This window comes from Vespa crabro, chromosome 8 (assembly GCF_910589235.1).
Source record: "Vespa crabro chromosome 8, iyVesCrab1.2, whole genome shotgun sequence".
In the NCBI taxonomy this organism is placed as follows: Eukaryota; Metazoa; Arthropoda; class Insecta; order Hymenoptera; family Vespidae; genus Vespa; species Vespa crabro.
This window is the reverse complement of record NC_060962.1, coordinates 5,510,430-5,537,818: the sequence shown is the minus strand read 5'-3', so window position 1 is coordinate 5,537,818 and position 27,389 is coordinate 5,510,430. Positions and strand designations below refer to the sequence as shown.

The following is a 27,389-nucleotide window of genomic DNA, read 5'->3' as shown; positions in this document are numbered from 1 at the left end:
ATTTTTTTTTTTTTTGTTGAATATTTGTATACAATAAAAATAGTATTTTTCTAAGATCATTTAAGTAAATAACTTATAATAAAATGACATAATTTTTCTTTTAACAATCGCAATAAAATATCGATGAGAAAGAAAAAGAGAGAGAGATGAGAGAAAGAGAGAGAGAGAGAGAGAAATCTTTTAGTATTAATATTTTCAAGAACTTGATTCATCTATTGATTATAAATTACAATATTTTCTATTAATATCATGAAAATGAATAAATATCGAAAATAATTATAATGAATAAATTTAATAGATTACTGTTACATTGTTACATATCATATTTCGTAATTTAAATTTTCGATATATCTCGATATTTTCATGGCCACGAAACAAAATGGCTGCAGAGGGTGGATATTCGGCAAGTGTCAATAGTAGTGATTAAACATTTTAACTGAATAAGACTAAACTTGTATATTTAAATATTAAAATTAATTATTTTGAAATAGTTACATATTACAATCATGGTAAGTATTTATACGAATAGATATTACATTTATTAAATTATTTTTTATATCATGCCATAACCTTAGGATGTGACATTTTTTTATCTATATATTATATAGTTACTTTTAATTTTCTATTAGACTGATATTAAAAAATTTCTTTGTATCATTATTGCTTAATTATAATAATTGAAATCCAAAAATGGAAAGAAAAGAAGATAAAACAAAAAAATTTTTTAGATTATACCATTATTTCAATTGCATTAATGATCATGGAAGTGGCTTAATTATATTGTAAATTATTAATGTTATTTATAATAAGATTGAATATTTCAAATAGTAATAAATTACATTAAAACTATTAAATAATCTATTTCAGATTCGTTTTATTTTAATTCAGAATAGAGCTGGTAAAACTAGACTTGCTAAGTGGTACATGAATTTTGATGACGATGAAAAACAAAAATTGATCGAAGAAGTTCATGCAGTAGTTACTGTTAGAGATGCCAAACATACTAATTTTGTAGAAGTAAATTAAAAAATTATATATTTATAATGTTTTTTGCTATAATAATAATAATTAATACTTATGGTGTATATTAATTAATATATGATTGTTGTTTTCACTAATCTCTTATATAATTAAAATGTATGTTTTAGTTCCGCAATTTTAAGATTGTCTATAGACGATATGCAGGTTTATATTTTTGCATTTGTGTAGATGTAAATGATAATAATCTTTGTTACTTGGAAGCAATTCATAATTTTGTGGAAGTTTTAAACGAATATTTTCACAACGTATGCGAATTGGACTTAGTCTTTAATTTTTATAAGGTAATATTTACCATTTACCAAATTTTTTCTGGTAAAGGAAAAAGGTTCTTTTTCTAATGTTTATTCCCTTTTTTCATTAGAATAAACATAGGACATAGAATTTAATACTTTGTAATTTCTTTTGAGATCTTCTGATAGTAGTAAATTTGTGTAATTTCTATTCTTCTCCCATCTTAAATTTTATTAATAACGTATTATATTTGCAGGTGTATACAGTAGTAGATGAGATGTTTCTAGCTGGTGAAATTAGAGAGACCAGTCAAACTAAAGTGTTAAAGCAGTTATTGATGCTGAACTCCTTAGAATAAGTCAACTTATTCCTTTATAAAGTATTCAGAGATATTCTGAAGATTGTTTATTTATAAAGAAAGTTGGTAATTATGTAATTTACAATGCGTTTAAATTATTGAAAAGAATGCAGGAATATAGCTATATTATTCATAATCTTACAAATAAATGTCATATACATCACAGTAACAATTATAAATGTTACTTTATCATTTGAATGTAATACACGTTCCTACTTTTTTGTTACTTGTGAAATAATATATATAATTAAAAAATATCTATTCTATTAATTTTAAGAATAAGGCATTTCTTGCTATAAATAGAAGACGTTTAGTGATATAATTATTAAAATCAGATTAATTCTGATTGAAAGATAAAATGATGATATATTATTGAGATTATATCATAAGAAAAACAAAAGATGAACATGTTTGTTATTTAAATACAAATGAAATTGTATTTTTTGTTCTTTTTTTTTTTTATTTAATTCTACAGAACACCCATATCTCAGTGTCATTACATTTTTTTTTCAAGCAGAAATGTGTTATGTATTATTACCGTGTTATGTATATACACTTTCTTTGTGCATATACAAAGAATAATCTATAATCGTACGTTAGTCAATGTTAATGTGTACCTGATGTAAAAAATATTGTTTGAAACATATGATATAAGATGCAAAAAGTTTTGTTCCTCGTATTTTATTAAATAAGAGAGACGTCGGTTCTGTGCACTTTGGCAAATTTTATTGTCATATCTCAACCATATTAAAATATCCTTCATTACAGCAACCATTAGGTGGCTTCTACATATGACCAAAAAGAAAAATATTCACCATATATTTTATTTTTTCGTAGAATTTAATACAAAAAAATTGATTAAGATATTTATTAATGTAGGATCCCATTGAAATGGTAGATGAAATACTCATTTATTTTACTTGTTATTTGAAATAATTGTTTAGAAGAAAACACAAGGATGAACAATAAAGAGAAAACTGATTGCTACGTAATAGTAAATGATAGAGTAACTTTTTTCTGGATACTCTAATATCCCAAAAATTAGCATGTATTATATAATATAATGCAAAAGAGAAGCTAGCGCAATATATTATTTGTCATTTTGTGTTGACAATTTGTTTATTATTATATCTCAAGTTAATTTGCTTATTTAAATAGTAATTATTTAATATATTCTTCTATAAAACTAAACTAGATTATGATAAACTTAACGTATATGAACAGGGAGAGAGATATCAATTTTGGGCGAAATAATACAATAGCGCCGTTTTGCCATTTATAAAGGACTAAAATTAAATGCCTTTCGCAATGTGCGATTAATGATAATTTCGTTAAATGGCAATAAAATAGTCCTAGAAGAAATATATATATATATATATATATGTATATATTTATATATATATATGTGTATATATATATGTGTGTGTATATATATATATATATATATCCGTTATTAGCAGTTACTTTCATTGCATATACGGATTATTTATTTTGTTTTTCATCTTTTCACCTTCTCTCACTTTGAATTTGTATTCTTCTATGTTTATGCATTCGTCATCTACATTTTGCTGCGTGCGCGCGCACCTTACAGAACACACACACACAGTATACACGCACATAGAAACATGTATAGTATCTTAAAATACACGAAGATAAGGCTTAAACGGCGCAGTGACAAGAATAAAAAAATGAATGCTATTCCGTACATAACACGTTGAGAACTTTTCGTTTCTCCTTTTCTTTTCGATTTTTAAATTTCACACTCCGCTTGATACCAGTGAACGTTGTTTACATGGAAATGTACAAATAACGTTCAATTGACCTTTTTCTATGAACAATTGTTATTATGTATAGGAACTGATAAATTCTGTCAAAAATAGTACGAAAAATCATAGCATGCAAGTGGAGTGTGTTTCATTACTGTACATTGTTTACAAGCATGCCCCTCTTGATTTCTTGACGAGTTATAGAATGTGTGCTTTTCTTTAATATATTCATAGGATAATCACGTGATCGGCTTACATGACGGTTGGCTAGATAATCAAAAAACAATAACCTAAAATTATTTTTAAAAGACGGACCAGCGCGCCAAATGTACAAGTATACACATACATATATAATACCATGTTGGGGATGTGATCTAATGCGTATTATATCGATAGTATTTTGAAGTTTTGTCAGGCGCTATATCATGCCAAGTTTTTTAAGGTACCTGTGTATTTGCTTTAACTAAATAACATGCATATTCATAATTTGAATCTTGTTTGAGGAATCTATTTTTGACTTTAATATTCAAAAAAAATCATCATCTTTTGTTAAATATGAAAGGAGAAAGACCACGATGAAACGTACATAATCAGTTATTGTTGAGATCTCTGTATCGAATTTATCTTACATCGCACTTCCAAATTGATGGTTTCCTAATTCTTGTAGAATAATGATGGCCGACCAGCGTCGGTAGCATCTACTGCTGGATGCACAGGTATTCACAGAGCACAAAGAGTACTTGGCTATAACAAACATTTTATTCAACTATCATTGTGGTATCAGATATAAACGAACATTTTTATCATCGTTAAAAGTACTAAACCGAATGGCCTAAGGTACGCGTATAAGTGTGAGCGTGTGAACTGTGTATGAATGTATGTATGTGGTTTTCGTCTCATATTTCTGCTGCTATAAGACGTCTTGTGTCAGCATAAATGTGACCACCCCTTTTAAATAAAATTATATCTAGGCGCATCTTCATGCGTCATAGACTTGACACGAATGCGATAACAGCAACGTTAAAAAATATAATACAATAGGGGGCAATTACAGAATGAAAAAAATAATACATGTTTTGTATTTGATATCACATACAGCCCGGGCCAATCTGTACTGGACATGTATCTTAATTATATTAGATTTCGTACTGTAAACCTTTTTACTTCGCGAACTTCTACGTACATTGTGAATATCGAATAATTTTTAAATGTTGTTGTTTCTCTTTTTTTTTTTTTTACAGATCTTTCAAAGAGTAATGGGCAATGTGAGATATCTCAGTCTTAATGACGGGATCGATGAAGCCGTTGTTACAAACCAGAATGATTGTGGTGCAGAGGAGTATGTAGTTGACGATACAATATATCTGCTGTTGCTGTGTTGTATTAGGATGTAGACTGGGAGTTAATGTATAGTTCAGAAATACTGAACTTATAAAAGTGGACGCAGTTCTTCCAAGGGCATCAGAACCCCACTTGTAACTCCGTCCATACTTCCCAATCCGTTTGTTCCATGAACTGGTAAGCTGTTCACAGTCATGCTACGGTCATCTGTAACGACCTTCTAATTAAAAAATTGATTCGAATAGTGATCCATTAATTATTTTACGAATGAAAGAGATAACAGGATTTTTATAGGTATTAACGAAAACGAGAAATTGACTACATACATACATACATACATCATATATATATATATATATACATACATATATATATATATGTATGTATATATAAATATAATTCACATATTTATATATACAAATGAATTAAAATGAGATCTTATATATAACAAAGTAATTAATACAAGATATCAGTACATGCAAAATTGTGATAAAGTTTTGACATTGCATATATCATTTTTTATGAGTGTTATTAACATAGGAATACTAATAACAACAAGATTTTTAGGAATGTCGTACTTAAATCTATATGTAATAGAGTAAATTTACATTTTATTACAATTATTTCTCAAAGAGTAAGCACTTTTATCTTTAAACATTATATTCTTAAAATAAGATGAAGTATAACAACTATATTGTATTCCTATATATTCCAACATTCCTCTAAATTGTTAATATTGGTATTCCCATAACTTCTTTTACTATTCATATACACATTTTGTTTTCATCATATAATACAGATAGAATGGTGTCTACAATTTTCCACCTGGAAATAGTTACGCAATATTCAGAAATATTACTATTAATGTTACAAGATCATATTAATACAATGATAAAGAGATGTCGTACAATTTATATTTATATATATATATATTATACAATTTATAATAAATATATATAAATTTTATACTTTTATATATCTATATTTATTATTGTTATAATAATTATAATAATAAATATAAATATATATAAGATATCAATAAGATATATAAAAGATTTTAATTTCTTAATAAATAAAAATAATTTTAATTCGACATTTACCTGGGTTGCTACTCACCTACAGGCAATGAGCCTGCCATGGGAGTAGGTGATGATGATACCATATTTAATCGACCCTGTTCTTTTACTATGGGATCTATAAATCAAAATATACACATTTCATTTTGATAATCTCAAGAAGATATACGAATTAAATTGCAATGAAGTATTATTAAATTAAGATATACATTATATCATATTTTTCATAATTTTTTTTTTCTTGTCTAATTTACTTACAAAAGTAAGGATGGTCCATAGCTTCACGTGCTGTGAGTCTTTCAAAATGGTCATAACGCAAAAGTTTGTCAAGAAAATCAAGACTTTCGGGCGAAACTAAATGTTGATTTTCTGAGTGCACGAAACGTTCCCAACGCTTACGCGAGTGCCTTCCTAATATGTCATTAAAACGAGGATCTAATTCGATATGATATTTATCAAGATATTCCAATAGTTCTTCGGTTCCAAGAACTTTTGCAATTCTAACTAGTTGGTCGTAATTGTCATGTCCATGAAAGAATGGTTCTTTTCTAAAAATCATACTCGCAAGCATACAGCCCAACGACCACATATCTAGGGAATAGTCATACATCTAGAAAAAAAATATTGCACACCTTTTATATATATTACCTTATGTATTCATACTTAATCCAAATTATTATTTCGTAATATTAATTATATTATCAAATATATGCATGTAGTGTAATATAAAAAATTAATATAAAAATATATAATAGAACAATAAAAAGAACATAAATTTAAAGTAATTCTAAAGAAAATTATTATCTGTTATAAAACATTATATCATAAAATTATTATTAATTATAGTAATATATATATATATATATGTATATAAAACACACCTGATAATCTACAAGTAGTTCTGGGCCTTTAAAATAGCGTGAAGCTACTCGAACGTTGTACTCTTGCCCAGGATGATAAAATTCTGCTAGGCCCCAATCAATTAACCGCAACTTTCGGTTTTCATGGTCTATCATGACATTGTGCGGCTTTACATCTCTGTGCATTATACCCATGCTGTGACAATAGTCCAGTGCCTATATAGAATCACAATATTCCGAAATATTATTAAATAGTTAAACATGGTATTTTTACATTTTAAAAATACTTATCATATTATGTTTAACTGAACTATCACAAGAGACATTTTAAATATTACAAATAAATAATTAAAATGACAATTTGTACATATCAACAGAATAACTAACTAAAAAATAAAGTTGTTCTGACTATAGAAAATATTTCGTAAGTAATTTACTTTCTAACTTAGATTCATATAATATTTATACTTCAAACAATAAATTTGACTATTTATCTACATTTAAGATAAGAAATATTTAATAAATAACTTAATATAATAACATTACTTAATTTAATCAGCAACTAAAATATTTTACATAATTTAAGGACTAAAAACTGAGCACTGAAACTAAAACAATCAATTCTTTTTTCTTGATACATACTGACAGGATATTTCTTTAAATTTAATACTTGTAGATTCATATCTTTAAAAATGGAAATTGTAAATAAGTTGATATGAAATAAATATTTGTCGAGCTCTTTCTTGAACCTACATATACACCTACATCTATCAAAACAATAATCTCGAAGGTTCATCATGGATTGATATTTGGTTCCATTGCAATTAACTATACACGCACTTTTAATAGTTCGTAGAGGTAGTATCTTATGTCGTAGTCTGTTAGAGTCTGGTATAATTGCTTGAAATCTGTGTTGTTGACATGTTCAAAAATTAGTGCTGGTGTCCTTGATACTGGATCTTTAACAACTGCTTGGAGTGTAATTATGTTGGTCCCGCCTTTAAGATTTTCTAAGATTTTAATTTCCCTTTTTATTTTCTTCTTTTTTACAGGCTACAACGGTAAAAAGAAAAATATTAATGATATTATATAACATTAATATTAATATTAATATTAATTGATATTATTGTAAGAAATATAGTGCATTATCTATAATACCTTCAAGATCTTTACAACACATTTTTCAGTGGTCGTTACATTTATGGCTTCAAATACTTCACTATACTTTCCTCTGCCAAGTTTTCTTACTAACTGATAATCATCTTGCTGTCTGTAGAAAGAAAAGAAAATATAAATGCAATATATTGTATTAACTTTTCTTCTTAGTTATATTTATTACATCTGATTATTATTCAAAAGTATGATTATTGGTTAAAAAGTATGAATATAAAGTAGTTTTTATTAACTTACCCCCAATCAACAACATACGATTCATAATCCCAATAATCCCTAGATTTGTGTGAATTCACGTCTGCATAAACTCTTGCTCTGCTTGGTAGTGCCATTTTCTCAATTATATGTGTGTTTTTATTTGGTGTACTGACAGCCGCACTGTCTCGGCCAACTACCAAATTCTTATCGTTACTAATTGATCTCAATTTTCCACTTGCCCACCCACAAACACGTGCTGACAAAAGTAAACCTAAATAATGAATAAATAAATAAATTCATTATACAAATAAAAATATTATATAAAATTATAAGGGAATAATGTTTTATGAGATAATTAATTATAGCTTAGTATGATCTAATTTAATATATATTCTACAGATACACACAGCAAGTTCCTAACAATTGAATATAAAAATAAAGTAAACAGTGTTTCTCGTACATTTATTTTAAATAACATTTATTATTTCCGTAATAAAAAATAAGAATTTTCATTTTAACTTTATATTTAAATAAATATAAAATAATTTTTATAAGTTTCAGATCATTAATAATAAACAGAACATTTTACGTATAAAATATATTACTTTTCATAAAAACATATATTAATTTGATATACTCATTACTTTGTTAAAAGAACATAATATAAGAGAACATAAATAAATCATTATTATCGATACAAATAATTTAAAAATGTATTTCTTTGAGTAATCTTGAAAATGCAATATCAAAATATTCTGAAACATCTATATCAAAACAAAGTCTAGTTATCAACTTATATAAATATTGATACAGAATTGAAAAATTACAAATAAGTCAATGTATGCAATGTGCGTGATTATTATATTTTATCTAAAATATTATAATCAAGTAATTATTGCTGAAGTTATATATAGTTAAGTTTATTAAATATAGCCAAACTACTCTATTAGTATCTATGTTATTTATATACACATATGTTAAATGTATATACGATATATACAATTTTAAATGATCTACTGTATATTATAATATTTAAGTCAATACAAAACACAAAATGTGTAACAAAGTAATATATTGATCAATTAATAATCATAGAATTTAATTAACAGCATATAGTATATATTTAAATGGTATAAGATTAATATAAGAATCTGTAGTATTTTCACGAATAACTTTAAATATAGCGGACTTAACTTTATGTTCATGATTAAAAATATATATGATTAGGTACAACAGAGTATCTTATTGGGACAAGAAAATATATTTATAAGAAGTAAAATAAATTTGATTTACAGAAATGCAACAGACAGAGTATCTAGTAGTCAAAGTAGAATACATGTAGATACTTATTGATTGTAAGGTATATAAGCCTTATATTTGGTTGATATACTTATTACAGTTTCTGTATTAAAAAATTTCTTTTTATTAAGATAATTTGAAGTAAATAATATGAAAAAATATATATGTAAGTAAAGAAGCACTGATGGATATTTTTCTTGGATTATAATTTAAATGTAAAAATATTCTATTATCGGCGCATGGAGTAGAGGCATGCACACGCATAAGACACGAACACACATGTACGAAGAAAATCACACGCCATCGCGGTAGGACAACCGATGTTAGCTTATTTCGAGCTCACCTAAAGCATTCCGTGTCCAAATTTTGACTGTTTTGACTGCAATAGGATTCCAAATTTGTTGCAATACTAAGAAAGTTGCGTATAGGATTCCTGAGGCCGCGCGAGCTTGACAAACTCGAGATTTTTACGGGCGGCCGGCTTCTCAAACGAGCGAGGTCCAAGATGGCAGCCGGCACCCAACCACAAACTTCTGAAGCATAGATAGAAAACGACTCCAATTTTATTTTCAATGCTACCAACGAATTAACTTTATATTTTTCCTGTTAATACGTGTACTTATGACTGATATAATTAATTTTGAAAATATTAATGTTGTATTACGTAAGAAAAAAATTTTTTGTTGTAATTATATATATAACGTTTATAAATATTGAACTATATATATCATTTTTTCGAAACTTATAACATTGGAGAAGCAATACTATGTTTTAACAAATGAAGTTTCAATAATAAATATATTATACTTTTATAAGTACTAAGCATAACAAAATTAAAATAGTTATAATATAAATGTTAATGATTTAAATTTCAGCGATTGATCGATATTTTTTAAAACGAATACATTAGATCGTATCATGTGATCATACCAACCACATTATTTTAACTTAATTTTTATCGAATCAACATAAAACTTGAATTTGAAATTATTTGGAAAAGTTAATAAAATTAAATATATTACGTAACTTCACGAAATATATTTCTATTATAATAGAATTATTTGTTAACATAAATATGAGAAAAAATTGATATTTTATTTATAAATTATGTACCATATAAATATGTACATATACTTTTTCTTTTTTTTTTTTTTTTTTTTTTTTTTTTTTTTTTTTTTTTTTTTTTTTTTTTTAAGCAAATAATTTTTTATTCTTGACAAATTTTAACAATCCGCTTTATATTCTTTATACTGTTATACGCATATATACATATTTTTAATATAGTAAAGTGATTTTGAGTTATCGTTCTAAAAACATTCTTTTTGTGCTCGTTTTCTTCGTTTTTTTTTTTTTGGATGCACTTTGTCTCCTTTTTCGCGCGCTATTTTTTTTCCAGAAATTTTCTTGTCCTTTATGCGATCATAGAATTTCCCTAGAATACGAACGTTATCATTGGACAAAAGAGGACCGTTATATAAAAACGTACGTTAGACGAAGAAGTTCGCGGTATAATCCATGTATACGAGCCTGCAATGCTGAATGTAAGCGTCTTTTTGATGTGACTCGAAATGCGAATTAAATTGTGTTTTCAGAACGTATACAATAGGCAGGCAGAAGCCGCATGAGTGAAAGGGTAATGACGCGCAGAGGAGGTGATCATCACAGTGTTTTTTTAACAAATGGCTCTATCCGAGGTGCACGATGTAGCTACGATTATTAGCAACAATTGTTTCAGTGTTGACAAGGTAAAACATTTTTTCAAGTTCACTTTAGTCGAGACAGAAAAGTGAAGTTTGATTTTGTATTGTTCGTACAGTGAAAAAAAATTATTTCGATCAAGATGCTTTGGAGCTGTATAAAATGACAAATGACAATTAAAAAAATCTATTTTTATTGGATTTATTTCTTTTCGAAAAGAGTATTGCTCGATGAACGATTGCTTTTATTAAAATGAATTTCAATCAAATAAATAAAAGTTTACCTTTGTGAAATGATATATCGATGCCCTTTGTTACATGAGAAAGTTTCGATCGTTTAAAATTTGAAAATTATTTGGGATAGACAATGCACCGTTTGCTTCTGTTAGAGCAATATAGTTAAAGAAACATATGATTTAAGTTATTTAGATTGTGTAAATAATGTATGTGCGAATTTTTAATTATTTTTAAATTTTTTGTTTAGTTATTAAAAAATTCAGTAATTATTTCAATAAATTCATTTATCGAATTTTATTACAATTTATATTCAAAATCAAATAATGATTGATCTCAAATGGTCATTTATAAAGGGAAATATTTAATTTATTGAATAACTTTAATGAAGATTTATTCTAAAGATACTCTTATGGTTAATTATAATATTTAATATTTTTCCTATTTAATACCTTTACACATTTATTTAAATTTTATATCATATACTTAATCATTGAAGTGAATTTATATTACGTTCTTATCGAATGTCGAGTTTGGAGTATATCTTTTAATATGGCATACATTTATTATACTATATATTCAATATATTATTTTCTTAATAACATTCTAATGTTAAATATTATATTTTAATCATTTATATAATACAGACAATAGTTTTTCTTTTAAAACTTGTTTTATATAGATTCATATACATGCGTTATTTTTAATTTATAACAGAGCATAATATTAAATTAATTAAATTTATATTACTTATCATTATTACTTATAGTACATTATTCTTTTGAAATCTCTATTGTTTTGTAGATATTGATGATTTAAAATCTTCATCATCTGTTTTTTAGATGAATTTGGAAGATGAGGACAATCAAGATCTAAACAATTCCATGGTCAATGATTTAGTTTCCAAAATTCTTGATGATGACTCTACTATCGTTGATCATACTTATAACAATAGTTATAATAGCAATTTTCCGTTTTTATCATTACCTCATTTTTGCAACGCCGATAGAATGGAGGATAATTTAAAAATTCCCCAAAATGATGCAATTGATTGTAATGATCATTATCCACTGAACAAATTGATGAACAATAGTTGTAATTCAAATATAATTGATCAAAATTCTAGTAATCTTTGTCAAGAGTTAAGAACATTAAGTCTGAATGGATGTATGGAACAACCTGTTATATCAGCAGATCAAGGAAATTTATATAGTAGTGGAATGATTAGAAGTGGATATAATAGTAATTCTCATCAGTATGCTGCACACTCTACCAATGAAAGTTGCTGTAGTATAACTAATCCACCAGTTTGTAACACTTTATTGACAACAGCAGATGAAATAAATTATTCAAAACAGTCTTCTAGTTGGCCAGAAACTTTAATGACTCCAGTAACTACACAAGATACTCTCACAAATTATCAACGGATTCGAACATCCATTGATTCAGATTTAAATTTTAATGATGCTTTAAATTTAGCCTCAGAATCACCAAATTTGACTGTTATGAATGAAGCAGTATATTATAATAGCTTTAGATCAAGTGCACCTTTAAATTTACATGATAATCCTACAGTTGCGACTCATGATTTGTACAATATGACTGGAAATAATCAAACTTATAGACCAAACTCAACAATGATAAATCTTAGTACAGATGCTTCTTTTGGAACAAGTTCTTCACTGCAGCATTTCACTTCTAGTGATATAACTCTGCAGAATTGTTTTGGAAATAATACTCAACACAATGGTATTGCAGAGTACAAAGATTTATACGAACCTATTAGATTAAGTACTGGAAATGTTACTATGAATAATGAACAAGTTTGCTTATTACATCAGCAAACATCTAATTATCAAATAGATCGATCTGTGGACCAAAACCATAAGCATCCAATTGACTGTTTTCCTTGTACTAATGAATGTGCTGTGCCATCTATTAATGATTTAGACACAAATGAGAATATTTGCATTAATAGCAATTATGATCATAGAACTGATAATAATTTATTAAAGATTATAAATACTAAGCCAAAGACTATTGAAACAAAAATGTACTCCTCTATCGGTTTTCCAAAAAATATAAGCCCGCGAGATGAAAATGAGGCAATAGTTAAATATGATTATCATAATTATCAACATAATGTTACAAAGAATGTGGAGAACTTGAAAACACTTTCGCAAAACTTTACGCCGTATCACAAGGATTTAAAGCAATCTCATACTAATCCTGCATATAAAATGCAATCCTGTGGTTCATCTGATAAAGCAGCTTTTACATCAAGAAATCGTTTGACCAATAAGATTAATGAATCTGCTCTTGGAAGAGATGTTTTCAATTATGTCATAAAACAACATCAAATGCCAAGTGTTCAAAATATATCTAGTATTCCACCACCTGATATAATGTTTAATTCAACTTTAATACCAAACATGACTGCTGGAAGACCTGGATTATTCTCTCCAATGATGCCAGTTCCTGTTCCGCTTCCTATTCCACCTATTTACTCAATGTTATACGGTGGAGGACTCAATATTAAAGGCAGTAATACTATAGCAAGACGCACAGGTCCATCAAGTATATTGCATCTTAGATTAGAACAAACTTATGAACAATTTAAACAATTAGAAAAAGAAAGGAAGAAATGTGAGGCTGGATTAGCTGCACAGTTCCCTGGAAAAAGAGTAACCAGTGCAAATAATATACCTATTCCACGGCTTCAAGGAAATCCATCAAGAGTAGATCGATTAATTATTGATTACCTACGAGAACATGCCCGGGTGATCACATTAATAGCAAAAGTAAATACTACAATTATATTAACTTTTGTTACACGTATTAAATTACAAGATCATTATTTTATTTTATATATATATTTCATTTTAATAGTATAATTTATATAGTTTAGAGAAATTTTTAATGAAAACTTGTACATCTAAATGATTATATTTAATTATATAAATGCACATTTTAAAGATTTTGTTATATTGCAAAAATTGTTAATATTGTTTTATATTTTCTTAATATTAATTAAAATTAAAAAAAAAAGAAAAAAAAATTATTTGTGAATAATGCATAATTGCACTGATTTTGTCTATCAGATGGAGTGCTTGCGTGGAAGTTCAATGAATCAACGTATACACAAGGCAATGCAGTATTGGCTAGAAGCAATTAAATTCGTTCAAGACTGTCGAAAGCAGGAGATCGCAAATGCTACCAAACGTCAAAAAGAAAATCCTCATTGCATTCTCGTGTATAATGATAATGGTAAGTTACCTTTTTATTAATTTTGTCCATGATATTGTGTTATATAATACACGAATTATTGCACAGCATTGCTTTCGCTAAGGAGCTCGCTCATGTGTCTATTGGTGTAACTCGATATTGTTATGGTTCTATCAATATTCAAGTGCTACCCGGATCCGTGTAGCAAAAAACATAATACGGATGATCACAGACACAACGGTTATGTGAGTGGCATATATTTTTTTTTATTTTAATTATTTTGATTTTTTTTTTTTAATCCTGTCTGTATTCAAAGTATGTTATTGATGATGATACATATGTGTCCTGTTAAGTAATTGCTTTTTATCACACATTCTATATTGAGACCATGACCCTTGTAAATCTCAATAAGATTGGGGTGCTTTTAAATAGATTTTTTTAGTAAGAGTTTCATAAATTAGATCCAAAGAACAGCCTGAGATATTAAATTAAATTTTATTTGACATAGTTTGAATGAGAATATCTTTATATGTATAAATAAATTAGTAGTAGATATAGTACTTTTATATAAAAGAGAAGTATTTGCAACATTGCATTAGAAATCACATACACTTTTATTTAAAGTTTATTCTTTAGAATATACTTGTACTTGTCATGATTGTACTATAATATTTATATGATTCTTATAAAAGATGCATCAGCTCTACCATGTAGTAGTAGTTTGTTAATAGTATCTTCTAGTAATACATGTTGCAATAAAAATATATTTGCCTAAACCAGAAGTCACCAAAGATCTTCCTCATATTATGTTTACAATATATATATGTATAGCATATAATATATAATGTATAATACATATATATATATATATTGTTAAATTAATTGTTTTTTTTGGACAACATATCTTTTTTTTTAATATATTCTTATAGTAAAGAATAAGAATTTGTTGTATGAAATTGTTGCTCCTTAAATTTAAACAAAATGTGAAGTAAGTCTTCGATATAATAATATAATATACTAATAATAAAAAATCATTGGGTGGAATATTATTAAAACATCATTGGTTTAATGTCCAAAGTGTTTATTTTCAGGTATTACTGTGTATCTCATTGCACAAAATTCCATAGCATGTTATCAGAAAAAAAGATTTTTTGTTTTTCTTTTTAATATATACAAGTAGAGTTATGAATAAACTGATATCTACATTTTTAAACAAGAAATATGAATTTATTAGTATAGCATGTTAACTCTTTAGATACGTTTAATTAGACGTGTTCTGATGGAGTTTTTGCTTATTTTGCATTGACTTTATTGAATTTATATAATTTATTAAATATGAAGATAATAAACAGTTTTTTTATAAAAATTATTAATATTAAATTATTTATATATATATATATATATATATATTTAATTGGTTAACAAGTGGTGATAGTTATAAATTTGTTTAGTATATATAATTGTACTACAATGTTATCAATTAAAAAGAACAGTTATATTTTTATTATATTAAGAAAATAAAATTATCTAAAACTCTATCTATACTATGATTACTCTATCTATATTATGAAAATTATAATGAAACTTTTTTGTTGTCAAAGAAAAATAGAACTTTTTCAAATTTTATTTTTTATTATCAGGTTTCTAAATTTTGAAGTATATTAAACTTTGATTTTTATTGGTGCAGGATCAAATTATAATGAATATGTTAAAAAATGAATTTAGCAATATAGTTGATAAAAATAAAATAGAACATTTTGTAACAAAAAGAAATAATATGCAGATAGTTAATTTGGAATAGTATTTATGTGATCTATTTTTTCTGCTTTCAGATATATTAACTCTGGCCAACAGTGTTCATGAATTGACAAAGGCATCTCGTTATGCAAGAAGCGGTATGTACAATGCAATGCAAGCCACATTGCTGTGCGATTTGGATTTAGAGAAGAAAATCGTTGAGACTTCTGATGATCCAGTCCTTGTGATAAAGCGTATTGAAAATCAGAAAACTCTTGGAATCAGCAACCTTTCTAATAATAATTAAAAAGTTCATGAAAATTCTTGCTTGTACATTGGTTGATAACAGCTTTTTATGTATTTGGCGTTCACAAACATTTTTCAGTGGCTTCTAGAAATGTTTTCTATAATCTCCTCTTTAAAACTTAGAATGGCACTACATACAAAAGCTACTTGGAGAGAGTTACGTGTGTTAGCTTAAATGAGAAAATATTTCCACTTTTATTAGTTCACTTCTGTGAAAGCTAAGTCTACTAACTTTTTACAAGTCATTTGTATAACTCCATAGTTTTCTAATATGTATTCAATATTTAAAATCTTATAATCTAAAGGGTGTTTATGGGGTATTTTGATGTGCACAATTTATGGTTCGAGTGTACATCACATAATTGTATGTAAACTTTGCTTATTTGATGGTACTATAGAAAGCAAAATGATAAAATGCCAATTTTCTTTATTCATCATAGCTGAGACCATGTATTTATTTTCTAAATTTATCAAATTTCTTAATTCATACAAAAAAATTTTTCCTATGAAAGCATCTGAAATGATCATTGATTGACTGTTTCTCAGTTGCGCCATGGGATAAATAATCTAGGCTACATTTTATCGATATTGATTTAGATAATAGGAAATAATATTTTAGACTAGTTCAATGTGGCCTTCCTTAAATATATGACCCAGATGTGTGTCAAGTAGACAATTCCTTCGAAACTTTAGGCGATATTATATATTCTCCAATACTTTAAAAGATTAATAATTGTAAAGGTGCAATCGGATTCGTTTCGATATATGCAACATTTTTGTTGTCTTTAATATATAATTAAAATGCTAACTATTGTACTATGTACATTATTCACTGCAGTACATATACTTAAGACACATTGGTTGCATATAAGATTAATGCGCAAATTAGGTACAGAGTATTCACCGATGAACGCACAATCACATAACATTTATGTACACATGCTAAACTTTTCATATATCGTCCATTTACACATATCTGTGTGCATAGATGTAACATAATCTCGTGAGTGTGCATAATAACAACGACATGATATTTCTAACAAACAGAGATATCTTAGTAAATTAGTAATATAGTAATTATAGTACATTGAAGAGAAAAATATATATATACAATAGCGACACATTGTGTTGGCTTCTTTGATGCCAGTTGTTGGGTCTGTGTGATCTTAAAACTGCCTCGAGCATCTGATTGGTGTTATAAGAATACTTGAATAATTTAATTGAAACATTGTACTTGGTAATGCTATAAACAAGATATTTAAATGACCTAACCACTGCTGCCTAATATAGTATAAAGCATATTACATACATTAACAAAATAGGGTTTGTGAGATAATAACGACAGTTTTAGATATATCATTCTTTTATGGATAATAGATGTAGTACAATTACTTGCAAAATGTAATAGATTTATAGTGATGTGTATGCTTTGTTTTGTTCTGTGAGGTATTTAGTACAAGGATTTTAGAAATAGAGTAAAATTTTCTTCTTTAAGAGCACACTTTTTGAAAGATATTATATATGTAGTTTAGAAATGTTTAAATATATCCTCTTTAAGGATTTAGTGTGGGATATTAACACGTTTTGAAAAATGATGAATACGTATTTGTAATTCAGGAATTTTCTGCATTTACTCCATCTTTAAGAATAAGAGAAGAATTCCTTAGATCTCCTAGAACATTAGAATGTAGAATGGGTTTTTTTTCAAAGTTATAGAAGATAGAGTCATATCTTCTTTCTACTAATATCACATCCGCCCACTATGAAATGCAGATTCACTCAGATACGACATTGAAATATGGAAGCCTAGGCATGCTTTAAATCACTATTATCCGTGTCGCTACTGTATATCATTTTACATCATGACTTTAGGAAAGTATAAATTTAATCGATTATATTATAATGCTTCATGAAAGCAATTGTTTTTCACGTTATATATTATTATCAGTTTTACCTCGTGTTAAGTGACCATTAGTATTCAAGACTTTATATCTCTTAGCAAACTCGCTACGCTTATTCGTGGTTAACTTTAACCAGGGATGTGAGGTCAATAGGATTTCACTGCCCAAACATATTTATGCACAAATTTAAAAAATTATTATTGAAAAATGGAAGTTTATGTTAAATTGATAAATCTTACATTTATTTTATTTAGATTTCCTATGGCCTCATAATTCTAGCTAATCGCACACAAACGGCAATGCTATTTTTGTACAACTATGTTTAACAATTTTATGAATATCTAAATGTTGGGGCCAATCAGATTGTATTTCTGTAAAAGCTAATTACCACATCCCCAGTTAAGGTTTAATCTGTATAAGAAAATACTTATCATTCGGGAGCATGCATTATTTGTGTATTTGTATATAATTGCAAGGATTTCTAAAGCAATTGTAAAAAAAAAATATGTCGATAGATATGTCTTCGGTAGTGCGTATAGTATGATTGAGTGGTCGTTCCAAATGTTGAAAGTTGTGTTTTAGTTTTTCAAATATATATAATCAGGGATCTTCTTTTATTAATTTATATTAATATTTCTTATAATATGACCTTATATATATATATATATATATATATATATATATATATATATATATATATATATATATATATATGTATGTATATATATATATATCGTAATTGCTGGTTGTTCATCCCTTGTCCAAGAAATACTTGTAAACGTGTCAATTTTGACATTAACTCCGGTAAAAACGTTGCAATACTACAATATTAGACTGTACCGCATTAGTTTACGTGATAATATATTGCGCATTATATAATATTACCTCAAAAGTTGCCATGAAACAAGTCTTCTTTTCAGTGTAAGCTATCATGGTGGACATGAGTTGAACATCCAGTATGTTAACACATGTGATAATGTTAAATAATTTATGCTCTACGTTAATTCAAACTAACCGGAAATAATGAAAAAGTAGTGAATAATTAAACATTAAATTGAATACCAATCGTGATAGGAAACGCGCGCAAATATGTGCGAATCATAATTATTATAAAATTATTGATACTTTCGATTGATGTGTGTTTGTTTCTTTTTCTATTTCTTTTTTTTTCTTTTTTTTTTTTTCTTCAGTTTATTATACGAAGTTAACATTGTAAAAAAAACACAGGTCTATATAAATTTTACAATTTTTGGTAAATTCATTGTTTTCCTATATATTTGTTTATATTTATTTCAATACAAAAAAAAAAAAGAAAAAGGTATCATTTAATTAAAAAATAAAGCGCACGCATTTCTCTAAAGCATATTACATACGTGCTTGTAAGAATCACAATATTGCATTATACATTTGTATGGCGATTGATTCCATTATTGTCATACTAACGGTTGCTTTTCTTATCAATTTTACGACATAAGTACATACATACGTATGTTATAAGGTTTATGGTATCAAGAGAAAGAAAAAAAAAAGAAAAACAGAGAGAGAAAAAAAGAAATGTTATGCAATATATAGTATTTATCTCACCAGATCTCTTTCACAATATAAATAGGCATTAAAGTTTATTGTATTTACGGGACAAGGATAATATATACAAGGAAAAATATGAGCCTATGATTATGAAAATTGTTTAAGTCGTATAGTTTTTTTATTTTGAGATATTTTCACATTTCGATTTAAATTATTTAAAAATTAATTTTATTTATTTATTTTCTTCTTTTTTTTTTATAATGACAAGCACAGAATAAGTAAGTATATTTATTTTTGAAAAGAAAAAAAAAAAAAAAAGAAAGAAAAAGAATAATTCTCTTTTACCTAATGTAATATAATTTTAAGTATATAGCGCATGTACGAGTGACAAAATATGCCCTTTTAATATCTCAAATGACTTATTGCACTTTCATAATCACCTGCTCATATAAGGACGCACACTCCACGGGCACGGCTTTCGTTCCGTTGTTGAGTAGGACAAAAAGATATTAATAATATCGCGTATTCATTTTTGATACGATATATTCATCGATGATAAAGGATCGTCTCTCTTTCGTTGATCAAGGAGAGGGAGAGGAAAAAAAACTCCATATAATAAGGTGCCTACGATAAACGGAAATGTCTAAATGTGCGATTTAAGATTTACGTCCTTTTCCAACAAAAAAAAAAAAAAAGAAAAAGAAGAAAGAAAAAAAACAAAGAAAGATAAATTCTATTCACGGTTCTGATTAGAGACAATTTATCGATCGAATGCACGAAAATCTTCATGGGAATTATTTTAAACATAAATTATTCGCCGTTATCTTAGCGAACGTATAATCTATATTTATCGGCCTATTTTTCTAGATATAATAATCATGAACGAAGAAAGTTTAAATCGCGATCTATGAAATCGACGTTTCATCCTTATTATTATTCTCTTTTCTTCTTAGCGCGTATTCGTAACTTCGTAGTTGAATTTTCTCAAGGAATGTTCTTTCTCGTACATAATTAATTGAAACGATTCGTGATCGGTGAAAAGGGCGGATAGGGAGGGGGAATCAATGGAAAGAAACGTGCATATCCTATGAAAAGATAATGAAAAAGTAAAAAGAGAAACGTTAATATAATATCCGAAAACGAAAGTATAGCCTTAGGGAGATACATGCATTCATACATACATACATAAATATATACATACATCCATACATACATACATACATACATAAATTACATATGTACGTATGTATATATAGAAATACACAAAATTATATAATAGATACAAACTCGTTGGATGGAAGAAACAATATCGAAATTTCGTAAATGATAACGGAGAGAGAAAGAGAGAGAGAGAGAGAGAGAGAGAGAGAAAGAGAGAGGGAGTAACGAGATAAAACGATCAAATAATAATAATAATAATAATAATAATAATAATAATAATAATAATAATAATAATAATAATAATAATAGTAATAATAATTATCATTGGTGTATGTATTACAATTGCGTAACATTAATAACGGTCGACAAGAAAAAGAAAAAAAAAAAGAGAAAAAACAAAAACAAAGAAAGAAAACAAGAATTATATTGTACCTATATACATATTACACATTATATGGTGCTAGTTGTGACATAAACAAAAAAGGCAGTGCTTTAAGAGAAGTTTCCTTCCGCGATTGTCGTCGTCATACATTGTAACTGTGATATCTATAATGCCAATTTGTATATAGCTATGCAGTTCTTACGACAAAAGCTCGAAGAAAGTAGCTGGCATAATTGTAGTCAATTTTCTTTTCTTCTTCTTTTTATTTTATTGTTGTTTGTTGTTGTTGTTGTTGTTGATGTTGCTGCTGTTGTTGTTGTTAATGTTGTTTTCTTGTTTCCTTTTTCGTCTCTTATTTTTCATTTGGCAAATAATTTCATTAAACTCCGTATGTATCCTTATTTTATTCGTGTGTGTGCATCATGATGTGGGCAAGAGAAAAAAAAATCTGACGTTTGGTACAAAAGAAAAAAAAAATGAAAAAAAAAAAAAAATAAATAAAACGTTTATGTACAATACATTGTCGTACGTGGATGGTCAATTGCGTACTATTATATGAATTATACTATTCGTTTATAGGATTAATATTGTAAAGATATTTGTGCACTTCTAGCTCGAATAGCGTTTTCTTTTTACACGTACACGCACAGACACTTATACACACACACATACACATTCTCGTTATTTTGTTTATCGCATAATATGCGCAAAAGAGAATATTATTGTGCACTTAACGTCATTTTCATTCCCACGATAACAAAGGCTCTCTCTTGAAGAAGAAGAAAAAGATGAAGAAGAAGATAAAAAAAAAAAGAAAAAGAAAAAGAAAGAGAGCCGAATTAACGGGGAACGTAATAATGATGTTTCCATAGAAATGATGCGTACTTTCCGCGATATAGGATATCAACCTCTCTCCTTCCTTCCCCTATCCACTTAACCCTCCCGATTTATAGCCAAAAATCAATGTTTGTTATCTGCTATATCTGTAGAATTTTGTAAATAGAACCTTCGAATATGTGACTGTTGTATAAATTTAGATAAAATTGCAGATTAAAAAAAAGGACAAATCACGAACGAATGTTTTATCGAACGAAGCCAACGTCTGTGCAACGAAAAATCTTATACTCTGTTCGCACATTTCATGGGATCGTTTGTTATAGTTTGACAGTGAATCTATTGATTGAAAAGAATCAAAATCTGTCAATGACATAATTAATGCGAACATAAGCGCTTATAATATTATTATTATTATTATCATTGATATCTAATGCCTTTTTAAGATCGATTTGTTCACATTAATTATATGTGAAAGTGCTCATTATATTCGTTATTCGCGCCTTCGATCGATCGGATAAACGAATGAAGTATGTTAAAGTATGAGCCTAAACCTTTAGATATTTCCTAGTATAACGATGTTAACTATCTTATGAACGAAATTAAACGCGTATATTATTTCTCTGACACCGATAATAAATTTAAGTAAGTTCTCGATTTTCATGTGTGTGTTATATCTTATTTGTGATGCTCTTATGACTGGAAGATAATATGTTTTAAGCTATGGTAGTAAAAAACCAAAAAAAAAAGAAAAAAAAAACTAAAAGAAGAAGAAAAATTATATGTAAAAATTTAGCCTATAAGCGATAGAAAATTTTTATTATGGACATTCGTTCTAAGGCTGAAAAAAAGCTATCTGCATAATTCATATTAGATTATATTTTATCGTATTTTTTCATGAAGTGAATATTTTGATGTTTCTTATTTCAATAATATAATTTATCATATATTTTTAAATTTCTTACACTTTTATATATCATCGAAAGCTTATTCGTTGTTTAAAACATTTCTAAATAATCTACACACGAGGCTCATCTTTTTATAATACTCATATTTGACATTACATGTATCTACATATGCATATACGTATCTTCTACTTTTTATTACTTTTTTTTTTTTTGGATTATATTAATTAACACGTTCGTTTCAATTCATCGCATTCTCGTTAAAGGACCAGAGCTCACATTTCACAATAAATAAAAAATATTTACGATGAAAATTCAATAAATATAACAGTTTATAATTGTATCCTAATATATTTAAGATGTTTATAATGTTTAGTCGGCTTCTTGAATATATTTATTATGTTTGTACGTAAGTTATTTCCAAAAATATTTCTATATTAAGGCGAATAAAATATGATTGATAGAAAGTACAATAACATGGTTTGTACGAATTTTTCAATGGAATAATGGCGAACGTGTTAAAGTGAAAATCAATCGATAGAATAAACGAACAGAAAATAAACCATTTCGTGGATATAGAAATGGGATGAACGTTTTTTCCGGATAGCTTCGGCCTTAGACGATAAACGAATTTACTGCTTTTCGTGGGAGATACTGTATGTAAAAACCGAACTAATTAAACGTATTCTGAAATGTTTTAACGTGTTAAAAGAAAATGTATAAATAATAATTGTAGACCTTCGTAAAACACGAAATTGTCGTCGAATCATCATGAAGAGAGTAAACGTATGATGCGTACGTACAAAAAAAAAGAAAAAGAAAGAAAAAAAAGACAAAAGAAAAAATTAAGAAAAAAAAAATAAGAAAAAATAGTCGCTAGATTATTTAATGATGAAAATTTGCTATATCTCACGTTAATCGGAAATTTTCTTTTCTTTTTCCGAAGAATACGGCAGCTTATATTTATAAAGAAAATGTGCGCAGGTATATTTACCTTATCATCTCGTATGATACGCTGCATCGTTAAGAATAGATGGTACATATCTGTATAGGTATGTGTTTGACAATCCTATTTAAAACAAAAAAAAAGTGCATGTGATATTGTAAATTATTGGATAGCTAGATACGTACATAAATATGTACTTATTACGCGCTGATGAATATAAACACAGATGAATAAAATATTTAAAAGCGCTCGTTCTCTAATATTCGCTAGAGAACATAGTCTTTCATCATTCGGAATAAAAGAAAAATAGACAAAAAGAGAGAAAGAAAAGGAGAGAGAAAGAGAGAGAGAGACAGACAGAGAGAGAGAGAGAGAGAGAGAGAGAGAGAAATAGAGAAAGAGGAAGCAAAAAATACACGAGATTCTTACTAATCCTATATATGAAATTTACGAAAGTTTTATGCCAGCCGCAAGTGTATCGTTCTTGGAAGAGTAGAAGTTTAATAAAAAAAAAGAAAAAAAAAAGAAAAAGAAAAAGAAAAAAAATAACAACCCGCAATAATAAAAGGAATGCCGCGTAATGTACTGGTATTGCTAACACTCAAAGTACAGGTTATTCCAAATTCTATATATAGGCTGAATTAATTACTCGTATTAACTATTAAAATATCGTAAAAAAAAAAGAAAAGCGGATGCGTTTAAAAAGAGAAAAAAAATAGGAAAAAGAAAATCATCGATTAGATAACAAATAAGTATTTTCATTCAAAGATTATGTTTGATTTCACGAAGTCAACATTTTCTCGCGATTTTTGAGCTTAGAACGGAGATATCGTAGAAACGACGGAACATTAATTTGTAGAAACGCGATTAGTTAAAATGATAAATAAATTCATCTTATATACGTAACATTGAATGATAACAGCTATTTATATCCTTCGTCAAGATTCGAATTGTGCAAAAGAGAGAAAGAAAAAGGAAAAAGATTAAGATAGATATATCTCCAGAAAAATGAAAAGAAGGTCCTAACGTGCAGTATCTCTCTTACTTAAACTTATTGCTGGAGCGAGAGGGGGTAGGGAGGAGGGAGTGGGCGGAAGAAAAAAAAATAAAAAAAATAAAAAAATAATAAAAAAGAAAAAAACAAAAAATAAAAGAAATATTAATTGACGATATATAAAAGTAGGAAGGCTAAGCAGGACCGAATTAAAAATGGCAACAATATATACGATAGACCATCGATTATCCGAATCCAAATGTTAATTCTAGATTCTAAATCTTGAGCTGTGGATGAAATAAAAAAACAATGTCGTGTTGGAATATGAAAGAATTAAGATATGTAAATTGCAAGAAAATAATTTTTCTTTTTATATATTCAAATCGTATTAAAATGATTAAAGTATCGCCGAACGACACGGGTGATCGAGAATCTATTGTACCTATATATAATTCAGTGATAAAATAACGCACATTCACGATAGGCAAATATACCAACGTATACGTTGAAAACGATTGTCGTGTGTAATGTGATGATTATACATATTCACTGAATATAATAAATACTATTTGGATTCTTATTGTTAGACTTGTGTACTCTATGTTCCTTATAATTAATAACTTAGTGCAAAATGGAATTTTTTTTTCTCCGGCAAGGTGCGCTTGAAAATTCGTACCAGTTTCATCAAGCCTTGAATATGTATATTATATAATAATTGTACATTTTCTTGCGCCGTACTTGCACTTAGGAATAAGAAATCGTGGTTCTAACACATGTCTTTCGCAAATGTACTTTAATGGATTGTATGCGTCGTAAAAGAAAAAAGAAAATTAAAAAAAAAAAAAACAAACAAACAAACAAAAGCAAATGCAAAAAGAGAACAAATAAAAGAAAAGAAAAGAGAAAGACCCGAGAATATAGGGTCCATAGAGAAAAGCGAATTATATCTGCGAAGTCTCACATTTTGTTACAAATTACACACTAAATAGATATTTTAGAATAATGGACCGTGTGCGCCCAACGGATTGATCGGCTTATGCAAAGTGCATTTTCATTGCGATCATTTTTGTTTTTCCTCGATAATTCGTCTAGGATCAATTTAATTTTGATCATTGCCTTAAGCATTGTTATACACGTGATAATACAGTCTGATTGATATCAATTATAATATATAACTAACTTTCATACCAGCTATTTAATAAAGATGAAGTTATTCAAATCTCTATAGCTGTTCGAGAAAAAATAAAATTTTTTCGAGACGTAAAATATTTAAAATTATTATTTTTTCGTAATTTCCGAGCATTGTACTTTTTAGGAATGATAGATAATAACAGAGATGATCGCAAAATCTTCTTCACTAGTCTCGTATTCGAAATTTGATGAGAGGCTCCTTTTGTAGAATGCTTCTCTCGATGTTGCAATTATGCAACATTGTAAGAGAGATATGAAAGAAACTGACCAATATTTCATGCGCAAGCTTCCTACTGTGCATATACGTATTAAATACATGTTGCCAGGTTAAGAATTCCGCTCTAGTGTTAATAAATATATGTTATATTCGGATATATTAGTAATTTCACTATCAATGTTTTACATCGAATGTGCAAACAAATTATGTGTATGTGTATATATATATATGTATATATATATATATATATATATATATATATATATATATATATATATACATATATATGGAAAGGACATGATAATTTTTGCGTATGTATATGAAACGTATAATGGAAACTGTACGCATGTGTAATGCAATCAGTTTTACAAGGTGCACGTAATCACGAAATGCGTATGTTTACGAAGACGTAATATTATTGCGTAAACACTATTGCAAATATGAATATTGAGTTTATGTAAGGTTTTGTATTGTTAAATGATTTTCAATAGCTGATGTAACTTAGTAATATATGCTGTCATTAAAATTTTCCAATATTTGGAGTCTTTTATTTTCTGATCACATTCTCAAGATTAAGACGACGTAAGATAATAATAATAACGAATTACTATGAATCATTACTTACCAACTTTGCCAGGAGAAGTAGAGAACTCAAGAAGAAATTAGAAGACGATATTCTTTGTAGGAATCAAACAATTCGAGATAAAATTCACAAAAAACAAATCTATTGCTTAATTAAACAATTAATTTATATTAGTAGATGAAATTAAATACATTTAATCGATGAAA

At 27.3% G+C, this 27,389-nt stretch overlaps 3 protein-coding genes across 10 annotated transcripts; 2 read left to right on the top strand and 1 right to left on the bottom strand.

The window, feature by feature from the left end:
• Positions 1 to 348: 348 nt before the first annotated feature.
• Positions 349 to 2,343, top strand: LOC124426224 (AP-2 complex subunit sigma). Its single transcript, XM_046967639.1, has 4 exons — positions 349 to 509; positions 868 to 1,017; positions 1,149 to 1,322; positions 1,529 to 2,343. Exons 1-4 carry the CDS (start codon positions 507 to 509, stop codon positions 1,628 to 1,630), a joined length of 429 nt encoding a protein of 142 aa, XP_046823595.1. The 5' UTR covers positions 349 to 506; the 3' UTR covers positions 1,631 to 2,343.
• On the bottom strand, positions 2,335 to 27,389 carry LOC124426221 (casein kinase II subunit alpha). Of its 6 annotated transcripts, none has more exons than XR_006942674.1 (10): positions 9,687 to 9,876; positions 8,084 to 8,315; positions 7,832 to 7,943; positions 7,514 to 7,726; positions 6,695 to 6,889; positions 6,072 to 6,423; positions 5,838 to 5,931; positions 4,713 to 4,944; positions 4,026 to 4,140; positions 2,335 to 3,663 (listed from the first exon to the last, which is right to left on the bottom strand). XR_006942674.1 is itself a non-coding variant. In XM_046967637.1 (10 exons), exons 4-10 carry the CDS (start codon positions 8,176 to 8,178, stop codon positions 4,826 to 4,828), a joined length of 1,164 nt encoding a protein of 387 aa, XP_046823593.1. In that variant the 5' UTR covers positions 8,179 to 8,315; positions 9,687 to 9,876; positions 24,247 to 24,321; positions 27,226 to 27,389; the 3' UTR covers positions 4,137 to 4,825. The 6 variants fall into 6 exon arrangements, 4 of the variants coding, with proteins under 4 accessions (XP_046823593.1, XP_046823591.1, XP_046823590.1 ...); XM_046967637.1 differs by lacking the exon at positions 2,335 to 3,663 and adding exons at positions 24,247 to 24,321; positions 27,226 to 27,389 and having other exon boundaries at positions 4,137 to 4,944; positions 5,854 to 5,931; XR_006942672.1 differs by having other exon boundaries at positions 2,335 to 4,140.
• On the top strand, positions 10,822 to 19,574 carry LOC124426218 (protein PF14_0175-like). Of its 3 annotated transcripts, XR_006942671.1 has the most exons (5): positions 10,822 to 11,088; positions 12,117 to 14,075; positions 14,376 to 14,541; positions 14,608 to 14,744; positions 16,332 to 16,468. XR_006942671.1 is itself a non-coding variant. In XM_046967630.1 (4 exons), exons 1-4 carry the CDS (start codon positions 11,023 to 11,025, stop codon positions 16,541 to 16,543), a joined length of 2,403 nt encoding a protein of 800 aa, XP_046823586.1. In that variant the 5' UTR covers positions 10,824 to 11,022; the 3' UTR covers positions 16,544 to 19,574. The 3 variants fall into 3 exon arrangements, 2 of the variants coding, with proteins under 2 accessions (XP_046823586.1, XP_046823587.1); XM_046967630.1 differs by lacking the exon at positions 14,608 to 14,744 and having other exon boundaries at positions 10,824 to 11,088; positions 16,332 to 19,574; XM_046967631.1 differs by lacking the exon at positions 14,608 to 14,744 and having other exon boundaries at positions 10,825 to 10,976; positions 16,332 to 19,574.